Source organism: Syngnathus leptorhynchus, chromosome 5, assembly GCF_054491065.1.
Source record: "Syngnathus leptorhynchus isolate UIUO chromosome 5, UIUO_Slep, whole genome shotgun sequence".
Classification (NCBI taxonomy): domain Eukaryota; kingdom Metazoa; phylum Chordata; class Actinopteri; order Syngnathiformes; family Syngnathidae; genus Syngnathus; species Syngnathus leptorhynchus.
Genome location: NC_141199.1, coordinates 3,935,849 through 3,949,405, shown reverse-complemented (window position 1 = coordinate 3,949,405; position 13,557 = coordinate 3,935,849). Strand labels below are relative to the sequence as shown.

The following is a 13,557-nucleotide window of genomic DNA, read 5'->3' as shown; positions in this document are numbered from 1 at the left end:
ACAAACTAACTCACTGACTGACTGAGTAATTAACTCATTGTATGAAATCATGGCTCAAAGAAGTGGATCTCAGTTTATCAAAATATATCAAAATATAAAAAATAAAGCAATTTTAATTATTGGATTAAATGTGTTATTTCAGAAGTATGTACCAAACTAACTAATGAACTAACAAACTGACTGACTGAGTCACTGATTGACTAACTAACTCTTTGCATTAAATCATGGCTCAAAGAAGTAGATCTCAGTTTCACCCAGTGACACCCCCTTGTTGTAGAATTACAATAGATAGCCAATGGTATAGTTTCTTTTATAGCAGTCTAAAAAACTAACAACAAAAAGAGGAAATCTTATTATAATGACTTATTCTCAAATCTAATTTGTGTGTGGGTGTGTGGGTGTGTGGGTGCATGCATATGTCTGGGGGGGGGCGTGTGTGTCTGTGTGTGTGTATGTGTGTGTGTGTGTGTGTGTGTGTGTGCGTGTTTAGGTTTAACATGCCATCAGAATCGTCCTTTCACCATGGCCAGTTGTAGCAGAGACAGCACAGTGAGGCTTTGGTCTCTGACCCCTCTAATTGCTCCTCTCCTGCTAAACGTCCTCACCAACCAACCTTGGGAGAAAATAATTGGAAACACTGGTAAGCTTTATTAATACTGAGTTGGTTCTGTTTTGTTCTGTTCTGCATTCTAAAAAGGTATAGACCAGGGGTGGGCAATCTTTTTGACTTGTGGGCTGAATTGGGTTTTAAATTTTGACCGGGGGCCGAACCAGGAGCAGATGGATGTAGTGTTTGTGTGAAGTAATATAAACGACATGTAAAGGTCATTGCATAAAAGGTTTTGACCTTTAGTAGGCATAGATATTCAAGCATGGAAATTCAAAAAAAGCTTTTTGAAAACAAATGCATTTATTAACAGCATTAAAAACACATTTCACCAAAAAACTACTATCAGTGATTCTCATTAAATACGACACTTATTATGAATAACAGTTTCCATCAGTTCAGCGCTTGCAGGTCAGATTTATGAAAGATGTTTATCTTATGAGGTGAAATCACATCAAACGGCAATCATTCTGACCAATTACATCATGTTGAAGAATCAGTGAAAGAATACATCTAAAGTAATAAAGAAATCAAAACGGCAACACGGTGATGGATATCTGAAAATTAGAGCAGAGCTTTAACTCACAAACACCTGGTGACAGAGGTGAGGAAACGGGAAACACTTCTTTAAAGTCGGCCTTAAGAACTTTAAAAATTAAGATTAGTCGCAAACAGGTGGTACATCAATGTCCTTGAGCATCCTGCATTGTTTGAAAATGAGAATGGTCGCTCGTTTCAATCCCTGCTATTTGTACAAATTATTTTCAAAATGCATTTTTCTTTAATAAAACAAACTTGAGAAACTCCCCTTCATTTTCAGTGGGAACAGTGTTGTTGGTCTCCCTTTTTTGCTAGTGCATCATAGTCTGGAGTAAGATTTGTTGTGAAAATTCTTAGGATAGAGCCGAGGTGTTGGTCCGGTAACCTGGATCTGCGACGGGGCTTTGTTGATGTTCATGTGGCTGCACGTCTGCTCACACACGTAGGTCACACACGTAGGTCGATCCAAATTGTCCATCCATCCATCCATTTTCTGTACCGCTTTGTCCCCATGGGGGTCGCGGGGGTGCTGGAGCCTATCCCAGCAGTCATCAGGCGGGGTACACCCTGAACCGGTTTCCAGCCAATCGCAGGGCACACAGAGACAAACAACCATCCGCACTCGCACTCACACCTAGGGGCAATTTGGAGTGCTCAATCGGCCTACCAAGCATGTTTTTGGGATGTGGGAGGAAACCGGAGTGCCTGGAGGAACATGCAAACTCCACACAGAGAGGGTCGGAGGTGGAATCGAACCGGCACCCTTCTAACTGTGAGGCGGACGTGCTAACCAGTGCGCCACCGAGCCACCCCAAATTGTCCACTCTTTTTTAAATACTCGGCACTCAGTGACCACCTTTCTTTTCCTTGAGCCACTCATTTTATTGGAAGGATTCCAGGGGAAGGTTTGTGGGTGGCTTTAGTGTGAAACTGTATCTGAAAGCTTAACGTGCAAATTACAAGAATGCCCACACTCGAAATTTGGCACTGATATAAATAGAGCGTGGAGTGCGCCGGGTACGTACTAGAAATGGAGCATGGAGTGCGCCGGGTCCGTACTACTGAGTACATACACGCAGTTATGAGTGTGCGCTGAGCCTTCCTCACATGGCTTCCGGGAGTAAATGCGCGGGCGGGCGTTTCCCCATCTACTGGGGAAACGCAGTTATTGCAACGAAAATGACCACAAAAAATGTTTAACAATACAATTTATTCAGGTTTGGCGGATGTGGCCCGCGGGCCGTAGTTAGCCCATGTCTGGTATAGACCCTCACAGGTTATGTGTCTTGCAGATAAAGCTATGGTCCCCAACTCTCCACCACTGTTCTGTGGCAAAGTATCAAGAGACATCAAACAGGAGCTGGAGAAACTAAGCTCTGACATCACTGCCAAGAAGCTGCGTTGGTTCTCCGAATGCTGTTCGGTAACTCTTTTCTATATGTTGATGTAATTTGTAATCGTGTGATAGTTTTTCATAGATAATTTGATACTACAAACCGGATTTGGTTGAAGTTGGGAAATTGTGTAAAATGTAAATAAAAACAAATTACAATGATTTGAAAATGCTTCTCAACCCATATTCAATTGAATACACTTCAAAAACAACCTATTTAATGTTCAAACTGATAAACTTAATTGTTTTTTTGCCAAATAATAATTGACTTAGAATTTCACGGCTGCAACACGTCCCGTAGAAGTTGGGAAATGTGGCAAAAAAAATACTGAGAAAAGCTCATCAGACACCTATTTGGAACATCCCACAAAGAAAAGCAGTGTAAACAAAATATTTCCTTAATTTTTTTTTTACCTTAACATATATCAGCTTTAATAACAAGAGTAGAACAGTATGAACAAAAAGTATTTTGTGTACAGTCCATTTAGGTTTTAAGCTGCCATACACCTTCATTGAGGGTCCTCAGCAAAACGAGTGCAGACACCTCTTTCTTGGTCAAACAGTCAGCGAGTCTCTCCTTAGTCGCTGACCACAGTCTCCATATTAAGACTTAATTTTTCCAACTTTCGTAAGACTTCTTCTCATCAAACGCTGGCGGAACTTTGTAATTACCAACGGCCATACTCTGCTGCCATGTGAAGTTGAACAACGACAATAACGACAACTGTGCATCTCACTCGACTTTACTTGTACACCTCAACAACGTGATGGAAGTACACCTTAACAACGTGATTCCATCACAACGACTGAACCATTTCCTTGACTCCTGACATACAACACGTCTGCACATACGTAGTAGGAAAAGCATATAACAAATGCATATAGCAAACGCATAGTAGGAAATGCATAACAAGACCCGTTTCCAGTTGAAAATGTGTGGCGCATTATGAAGCGTAAAATACGACAGGGAAGACCCTGGACTGTTGAACAACTGAAGCAGGTCATCAAGCAAGAATGGGAAAGAATTCCACATTAGAACCTAAGAGAATTAGTCTCCTCTCTTCCAAAACGTTTATTGAGTGTTAGCTGTGAGAAAGCTGAGAAAAGCTCATCAAACACCTATTTGGAACATCCCATATGTGATCAGGCTAATTGGGAACAGGCGGGTACCATGATGGGGTATAAAAAGAGCCTTCCCAAACAACTATGCTACTAAAGTGCAGTAATTCATTTTCTGCAGAATCGTTGCTGTTGTGAATCACTGAAAATGCTGGTCTCACGAGTCTTGCTGGTTGCGCTCTCGTCTGAAATCACGAGGGTGGCCTCAGGGCACGACATCCTGTAGTGTGCCCTATGCTCACTACTCAGCACCGTGGAGCTCGATTGGCATTTGCCATAGAACACCAGAATTGGCAAGTCCGCCACTGGAGCCCTGTGCTTTTCACAGATGAGAGCAGGTTTACCCTGAGCACCTGTGATAGACGTGAAAGGGTCTGGAGAAGCCAAGGAGAGCGCTATGCTGCCTGCAACATCATTCAGCATGACCGGTTCGGTGGTGGGTCAGTGATGGTCTGGGGAGGCATTTCCATGGAGGGACGAACAGACCTGACTGCCATTAGGTATTGGGATGAAATCCTTGCACCCATGGTGCAGTAGGTCCTGGGTTCCTCCTGATCCACGACATTCCTGGCCTCACGTGGCAAGAGTATGCAGACAGTATCTGGAGGATGAAGGAATTGACACAATTGAATCGCCCTCACGATCACCAGATCTAAACCCGATAGAACACCTTTGGGACATAATGTTTTGGTCCATCAGACGCCGCCCGGTTGCTCGTTAGACTTTGCAGGAGCTCACTGATGCCCTTAGACAGATCTGGGAGGACATCCCACAAGACACCATCCGTCGTCTCATTAGGAGCATTCTGCGGCGTTGTCAAGCAACTTCTTTTTTTCACCATTGAAATCTGATGTGTTTTCAAAGTGTACCTTTAATTTTTTTGAGCAGCGTGTGCGTGTGTGTGTGTGTGTGTGTGTGTGTGTGTGTGTGTGTGTGTGTGTGTGTGTATGTATGTATGTATGTATGTATATATATATATATATATATATATATATATATATATATATATATATATATATATATATATATATATATATATATATATATATATATATATATATATATATAATTCCCCAAAAAAAAAAAAAGGGAAACCGTGATAAACGAACCGCGATGTAGCAAGGGATTGCTGTAATTTAAATTTCAAGTGACCTTAGCGGCGCGGCGGTTGTTTATATAAAGGACAAAGATTCGATCACGGGATGACGAAGATGACGAAGGGCCCCACGTACTACCGGCATCATTAGCGGCTTTGTTTGTAAGTGAGACCGAGGACGAAGAGTTTGAAGGATTTAATGATTTGAAGTGACACAGAAGGTTTGAAAAACTATTATGGCTTTTACGCACGCCTGGTCCTACTCGACGGAGCTCTCTTTCACCTCCGTGGATGGAAGTCGGGGGCCGGCGCTCGGCCGGGTGGCAGTCAGGGGACTGTGGATGGGGCTCGGACATGTTATAGTTATGTTTTTGATATATTTTATTTCGTGTAGCAACTTGTATACGTATGTTTTTATCGTTACAGTTCAGTAGTTGTTGCCTCGTTGAACTCTTGTTTTGTTAAATAAAGAGCCGTTTACCAAACCCACGTCTTTTCTTGTATACTTTGTTAATCTACAATATAGTTATATTCTAGATCTGTGGAATAACGACGAGGCTGACGTCAGGGCACATGTTGACAAAGGACGAGGAATTTGATCGATGGATTTAATGATTTGGAGTGACAGATGGTTTGATAATATTGTTTTAATATGATAGTTATTTGAAATATACTTTATATATTGTTATATGGGTCTGTGGAATTATTAGAAATGCAACTTACGAGTCCGACGTCGGCAGCGCGGTACATATGCGGCGCATACGCAGAATCGTTTACATCAAGGACGATCGATGGATTTAATGAATTGGAGTGACACAGATTGTTATTTATGCAATATTTATTAGAATAACTGAATGTTACGTCTCAGGTTTTCGTTTGTGTCTGTCACGTTAGCATACCTATTGTTTAGCCTGTTGTTGCTCGTTCGTTTCTGTTCTTGGTGTTGGATTTTGTCAAATAAATTTCCCCCACAATGCGACCTATACTCCGGAGCGACTTGTTTGTATTTTTTCACGTTATTGTGCATTTTATGGCTAATGCGACCTATATTCCGGAGCAACTTTTAGTCCGAAAAATACGGTGTGTGTGTGTGTGTGTGTGTGTGTGTATCATCGTGAAAAAAAAAGTCCTACTCCCATTCCCTATGAAAGTGATACTTCTTACTATGTCCAGCTGCCCCACTCATTTTTATACCCTTTCTTAAGTTTAAGAGAAAAAACAGTGTTCTGACAATTGAAGGGAACTCGCGAGCTAGCGTGTTTGTGTTGTGTTAGCGCCGTTGTTTGCACACGCGTCAAGTGTGAAAAACCCCCAAAACATTTTAATATCACGCGATCGACCAGTAGTGGCTTGGCGATCAACCGGTCGATCGCGATCGACATATTGGGCACCCCTGATTTACATGAATCACCCAAATGATTTTACTTTAGACTGCTTTAACTGGTTTGTGGGTGGTTTTCCCTTGCCTTCCTGTATTTAATATCAGTGGATGTTATTTGTCAACTCTGGCCATGTGTAGTCCTTTGAGACCGTTCTGTGATTAAGAGCTATATAAATAAATTATACTTGACTTTGGACTAATTTATTTGTGTGCATGCGTTTTTTCCCGCTAGCCTCCAGGGGGAAGCAGCAACCTGTGGGACTTGGTATCTGTCATTAATGGGCAGGACGACTCACTGCTACCAGGCAGCTACAGCAAGGGTGTAATGCACATGAAACATCTACTGAAGTTTAAAACAGTAAGTATCGGTAACAAATATGTGTGGAAGCTGATTACTCACAAAACATTGCAGCAGTCTTAACCACCATCCGACCAAATTAAAATTTTCACTTACTGAATAATTAGTATGAACAACTGATTATCATGAGCAGAGACAGAGCGACCATGTGCAGCACAGATCTTTATTGAATTGGGAGGAAAGGGGAAGTGGAAAGCTGGATAATAGGGAGCAACACGGGCAGGAGAAAAGAATAACAGGTCGCGTTACTGACTGGTAGCATACAGGTATCAGACAGGTAGCAAGCCAGACGAACCGACACAAAGTGATGGGTTTGCAGGGTTTAAGTAAGCGAATGAATGAACTGGGAGTAGGTGTGGTAATGAGCAGCAAATGCGGGCAAAAAAAATGCTGATGACTGCAAAACAGGAGGAGAGGGGCAGGAGCAGAGAAAGAGAACTGTCAGAGGTTCTGATCAGTGCCAGGCTGAGAACAATTGACTGAAGAAAAATCACTGGTTGGATGGCAGGTGGAACGGGCATGTGACAATGGTATTTTATGTCTGTGATACATTTCCGTAGAGCACAGACACAAGATTATGACCACTTACACAATGCAATTTTTCATTTTCATTTTTTTAACACCTTTATTTAAATTCAGATCAGGCCAGTTGAAAGCAAGGTCTCTATTGCTGTGTTGTCAAAAAACATTAAAACTAAAACCAAACCTGTAAATGCAAGCTATAAACAGAAGACGAATACCCGCCCAAACAAAAATCATACGTTCAGAATGTAGTCCATGATAAAATTCCTGAAATGAACTAAGGAGATTAATCAGCCTCCTGCAGCTGAGGCAAAAAATTATTCCATGGACATTAGAAAATACAAACAGGAGATCAACTCACTTAAACTAGAACTGAATGGTACTCTGGTTAGGGTCCCACAGTAGTGGTGAACTCTATTGTGTTTCTGAGATCACAAAATATTTTACACCTTCTTACCCTGTCTACAATTAATTTCCCCTTTAGCTATAATCACCTATAGCCCGGCAGGACCGACCTCACTCTTTGCCTACCAGTTAAGCTCCTCCCAGCGCCTCTCCCACAAATTGGGTGCAATTACTATACTCATAGTTTATGTAATTGAAAATACACACAGGCAATAACAAACAGGACACAATAGATCAGGGGTGTCAAACTCATTTTTTTCGTGGAACGCATTGTAGTCATAGCATGCTCGGGGCCTGTCCCACCCAACTTTGGGAAGTAGGTTGGGTGCACACTGAACTGTTTGCCAACCAATCACAGGGCACACCACAGTTCACACTCACAACTGAAGATGATTTAGAACAGGGGTGTCAAACTCGTTTTTTTTCGCAGGCCGCATTGTAGTCATAGCTTCTTTCTAAGGGCCATTATGACTGTCAACCCAAATAAATGTATGAGCTCCTCATATTATATACAGTAAAAGCTACAAAACAAACTGACGAAAAACTAATTTTCAAATCAGACGAGTAAAAACTGCTCAAATATTAAAAAAAAGTTATTAAAAGTGAAGACAATTTGCAATGCGAGTAATGACAATTTGATGCCCAGTTTGTCTTTGTGGGCCACATAAAATGATGTGGCGGGCCGTATCTGGCCACCGGGCCTTGAGTTTGACACGTGCAATAGATGAACTATATGTGACATTTAAATAAACGGCCACTTAACAGGCATTTGGCCAAAAGCCTCTCATTAGGCCAAGCTGTTCAAGCTGGCCAACCAGACTCTCAGGCCACTTTAATACTAACTTTATTAAAATACCGTAATTTTCTGACTATAAGTTGCTCCGAAATATAAGTCGCACCAGCCATAAAATGCACAATAAAGTGAAAAAAATATATATAAGTCACACCGGAGTATAAATCACACTTTTGGGGCAAATCTATTCGTCAAAATCCAACACCAAGAACAGACATGAACGAGCAACAACAAGCTAAACGATAGGTATGCTAACGTGACATAAACACAAACGAAGAGCTGAGAACGGGCCTGACGTAACATTCAGAGTTATCCTAATAACTATTACATAAATAACACGTTTATAAAACCATCTGTGTCACTCCAATTCATTAAATCAATCGATCGTCCTTTATATAAACAATGTCGCGTATGTGCCGCTGACGTCGGACTCTTAAGTTCCATTTCTAATAATTCCCCAGACCCATATAACAATATATAAAGTATATTTCGAACAACTATCATATTACAACACTATTATCAAACCATCTGTATCACTCCAAATCATTAAATCCATCGATCAAATTCCTCGTCCTTTGTCAGCAACGCCGCGCGTGTGCCCTGACGTCAGCCTCGTCGTTATTCCACAGATCTTGTATATAACTATATTGTAGATTAACAAAGTATACAAGCAAAGACGTGGATTTGGTAAAAGCCATGTCCGAGCCCCAGCCACCGTCCCCGGACAGCCACCCGGCCGAGCGCCGGCCCCAGGCTTCCATCCACGGAGGTGAAAGACAGCTCCGTAGAGTAGGACCGGGCGTGCGTAAAAGCCATGTCCGAGCCCCATCGACCGTCCCTGGACAGCCACCCAGCCGAGCGCCGGCCCCCGACTTCCATCCACGGAGGTGAAAGAGAGCTCCGTCGAGTCGGACCGGGCGTGCGTAAAAGCCATAATAGTTTTTCAAACCTTCTGTGTCACTCCAAATCATTAAACCCTTCAAACTCTTCGTCCTTCGTGTCACTTACAAACAAAGCCGCTAATGATGCCGGTAGTACGTGGGGCCCGTCGTCATCTTCGTCATCCCGTGATCGAATCTTTGTCCTTTATGTAAACAACCGCCGCGCTGTTGACGTCACTTCAAATTCCAATTCCTGCAATCCCTTGCTACATCACGGTTTCCCTTTTTTTTATTTTATTTTAAAAATCTTTGAAAAAATTCACATACAGGTCGCTCCTCAGTATAAGTCGTCCCCCCACCCAAACTAAGAAAAAAAACGATAATATGATAATCAATATGAAGGACCCAGAGTATGGACTTGTAAACTCTGTAAGTACAGTTGCTTTGTAAATTGGAATGGCTGTGTTGTGTATACAGATTAATGCATGTTCACTCTACCCACGAGTTGACTCATTCTTCAACCATGATTACAAAATTATTTTTGTCTATTCAATATTTTTCATATTGAAACTTCCTCTCCTCTTTTTGTGTTTTCCCTCAGTCTGAAGCCCAGGAATTGACCATTGTCAAGATGTCTAAATTCGGAGGTGGTATTGGTGCTCCGAGTAAAGAAGAACGCCTTAAAGAAGCAGGAGATATCCATTTGAGGCTAGGACAGATTCAGCGATACTGTGAATTAATGGTGGAGCTTGGACAGGTGCTACATGTGCACTTTTGCACCTTACTTGTTTGTTCTGCGTAGTATACGGGACACACACTCACACTTTACGCAACAAATGTGTTTTTGACCCTTATAACTACAAAAAAGTTAATATTTTCTACTCATGAAGGGACTCCATTTTAACAAACTTAAGTTTGTAACTTGTTTTATCTATCTTTTGAGGACAGATCAAAGCAAAGAAAAGAGACTTGTTGAGAATGTAATGAATTCATAATTGTGTATAAATATTTCTCTCTCGCAGTGGGAGAAAGCGTTAGCTGTAGCACCAGGAGTATCCATGAAGTACTGGAAAAAACTGATGCAAAGGTAGGCTTTTATTTAACTGAACCTATACTTTATATTGATCAATTATGCAAATTGAATACTGAGCAATGACCAATGAGTGTAGCGGGACATCACTGAGGACAAACAGGGGGAGACAAAATATTAGCACAGTTAAATTATTATTTGCTTGCTTAGGCAATGTGACAAACGAGATTTTCAGTGGCACAACTTTGAGAAGGCTTGAGGAATAATTTGAGGTATTGTAAGGTCAACGTACATATAAAAAAAGACACCAATACCACAAATGCATTAAAAAAAAACCGATACTCTGGGAAAATATACAGTCAGTAATCCCTCGTTTTTCGCGTATAATTGTTTCCAAAAACCACCCGGGATAAGTGAAATCTGTGAAGTAGGGTCACCCACTCATCTGTACATTTTTTTGTGTATATGAAATGTATATGAAACCATTTAAGTGCATATTTTATTATTAGAACATTAAATAATTGTTTCAAACATGTAAATAAGACATTAATAGTATAAATAACACAGAACATTTTATATAGATATTGAAAATATAAATATACGTGTGTGCGTGTAACATGTTAACAAGAAGAACAGGGCAGGCTAACGAGTTAGCGGAAAGATGATAATTTGCGATCGTGCTAACACAAAAACGGACCTCTAAAGCAATGTAAACTAACATTTGGAGCAATACTACATTGTCCAAAAGATTTGACATATGTTATCGTTCATTTCTTTTGTTAGGAGACCCACGATGTAACATGTATGTACACGAACGTGAAACAGAAAGATGGAAACTGCTTTCAAAATAAAGCACCCTACCTCAAATCAAAGCACGACTGAATAACATAACATGGATAATTCTTAACACATACTGTAAATAGGTTTTTAGAACAGTTTTTATTATTATAACATTTTCATATCAAGGTACAAGTGTACATACTGTAAATATGTTTTTGAACTATTTTATTGTTAAAACAAATTTTCTACAACAAGGGACTACACTGTATGTTTTTAGAACTTGTGTTATTGTAACAATTTTTGCAGTGTACGCACTGCAATTGTGTGGGCACTCCCTGGCTTCTGATGGCGTGTGGGCAACTTTCATGCCATAATTCCCCAAATTAGAAGTTTTATTTTGAATTGTGGAAATTTGAAAAAAAAAATCTGCGATGTAGTGAAACCACAATAAACGAACCGCAATGTAGCGAGGGATTACTGTACTGTGCATGGTTACAGACCTAGCTTATGCCCAATAACTAGTGTACAAGAGATACTTGAACTTTTCAGTGAGAAAGTAGTCGAATGTACAGTTGTGCTCAGAAGTGTATGTAATCTTACGTATGTGCACAATTCTACCTCTTTTTTAAATGTCTGTTATGGTTGTATTGTAGGAGAGCTGATCAGCTGATGGTGGAGGATAACGATGATGCAATCCCTTACTGCATTGCTACAGGAGACGTTAAGAAACTTGTTGCATTCTTCACTGGCAGAGGACAGCTGCTTGAGGCCTTACTAGTTACACAGGTACATTTGGAAATACCACAATAGCATTTTATTCATGACAGATAATTGACTGGGTTTAAATGAGAGTCTAAAATTATACCCATTACGTGCGTGGAATTTAGAATTACGTTTGTTACATTGAATGCAATTCTAGGACAAGGGGATTTTTATTCTTTTAATAATGTAAGAGAAATGCATACTTATCCCTAGCTTTTTAGCTGCTTTGAACTTAGCCAGAGAATTTTCAAATATTTCTAAAGAAACTAACTAAAGTTGCTATTTTCTCACACAACACAATAACACCCTGACAGGTACCAACAGACAGCAAGTTAACATACAGGACTGTCTCAGAAAATTAAAATATTGTGATAAAGTTCTTTATTTTCTGTAATGCAATTAAAAAAACAAAAATGTAATACATTCTGGATTCATTACAAATCAACTGAAATATTGGAAGCCTTTTATTATTTTAATATTGCTGATTATGGCATACGTCTTAAGAAAACTCAAATATCCTATCTCAAAATATTAGCATATTTCCTCAGACCAAGTAAAAAAAAGAAGATTTATAACAGCAAAACAAAATCAAACATTTGAAAATGTCCATTAATGCACTCAGTACTTGGTTGGGAATCCTTTTGCACGGATTACTGCATCAATGCGTCGTGGCATGGAGCCGATCAGCCTGTGGCATTGCTGAAGTGTTATGGATGCCCAGGATGCTTCAATAGTCAAAGTCTGCTTTATTGTCAATTTCTTCACATGCCATGGAAATTGCGTTTCCCACACCATGGTGACAAAACATATTACAAAACATCCAAGAAAACAACACAAAAAGTAAAAACAAGAAGGCACATACAATGAATAAACAAGAGCGATGAATGAATGAATGAATGAATGAATGAATGAATGAATGAATGAATGAATGAACGAACAAACAAGAGGAGCAAAAATGGAGCAAGTGTGCATACAGCAGACAGTCAGAATATAGCGCAAGAGTAGTGCAAGGCAGCCAACATGGCCCAAAAGGTCAGGACGTTATGCAGCCGAGGGTGGAGGGGGGAGAGAGTTCAGGATCCTGCAGCCTGGAGTATGAAGCTGTTGGTGAATCTGGAGAGGGCAGTAGATCAAAGTGTGAGCGGGGTGACATCACACACAATTGTGGTCGCCTTGCGGGTGAGATGGGAGGTGTAAATGTCCTTCAGGGAGGGGAGTGAAGCCCCAATAATCCTACCAGCTGTGTTCACTATGCTCCGCAGGGCTTTCATGTTGTATTCAGTGTAGCTACCACCCCACACAGCAATACAACTGGAGAAGACGCTCTCAATGGTGCCACAGTAGAATGTGGTCATGATGGCTGGTGGAGCACCTGCTCGCCTGAGTTGCCGCAGGAAGTACAGGCAGCGTTGAGCTTTCTTCGCCAGTGATGCAGTGTTGGTGGTCCAGGAGAGGTCTTCACTGATGTGCACCCCCAAGAATCTGGTGCTGCACACTCTCTCCACCACAGCACCGTCGGTGGTCAGTGGCAGGTGTTGGGTGTGAGGGGCCTTTAGCTCATTTGTATTGTTGGGTCTGGTGTCTTTCAGCTTTATCTAACCCAGGGGTGTCAAACTCAAATTCACAGTGGGCCAAAATTTTAAATTGAACAAAGCCGTGGGCCAAGGTTGAACAAATGAACCTTTTAATATGGAATCAAACAAGTTTTGATTTTACAATGAATATTGAACAAGCAAGGCTTATATAACTTAAAAGTGCAGGCGTGCAAAATCAAGTTGATAATAGCACTAATAATACTAATAATAACAATAATAGTCATAATAATAATAATAATAATAATAATAAAACATATCAATGGCATATTAAATAAAATTTAAATAAAAATGTAAT

At 40.6% G+C, this 13,557-nt stretch overlaps 1 protein-coding gene across 5 annotated transcripts in view; it reads left to right on the top strand.

Annotated features, from left to right (window-relative positions):
• wdr17 (WD repeat domain 17) overlaps positions 1-13,557 on the top strand; it is a 96,296-nt gene that overhangs the window by 42,342 nt on the left and 40,397 nt on the right. For all 5 annotated transcript variants that reach the window (XM_085911114.1, XM_085911116.1, XM_085911111.1 and 2 more), the window contains 6 exons: positions 491-640; positions 2,440-2,570; positions 6,369-6,494; positions 9,697-9,852; positions 10,118-10,182; positions 11,559-11,691. In XM_085911114.1, the coding sequence (XP_085767240.1) occupies positions 491-640; positions 2,440-2,570; positions 6,369-6,494; positions 9,697-9,852; positions 10,118-10,182; positions 11,559-11,691 (761 nt within the window). The remainder of the gene's footprint in view (positions 1-490; positions 641-2,439; positions 2,571-6,368; positions 6,495-9,696; positions 9,853-10,117; positions 10,183-11,558; positions 11,692-13,557) is intronic.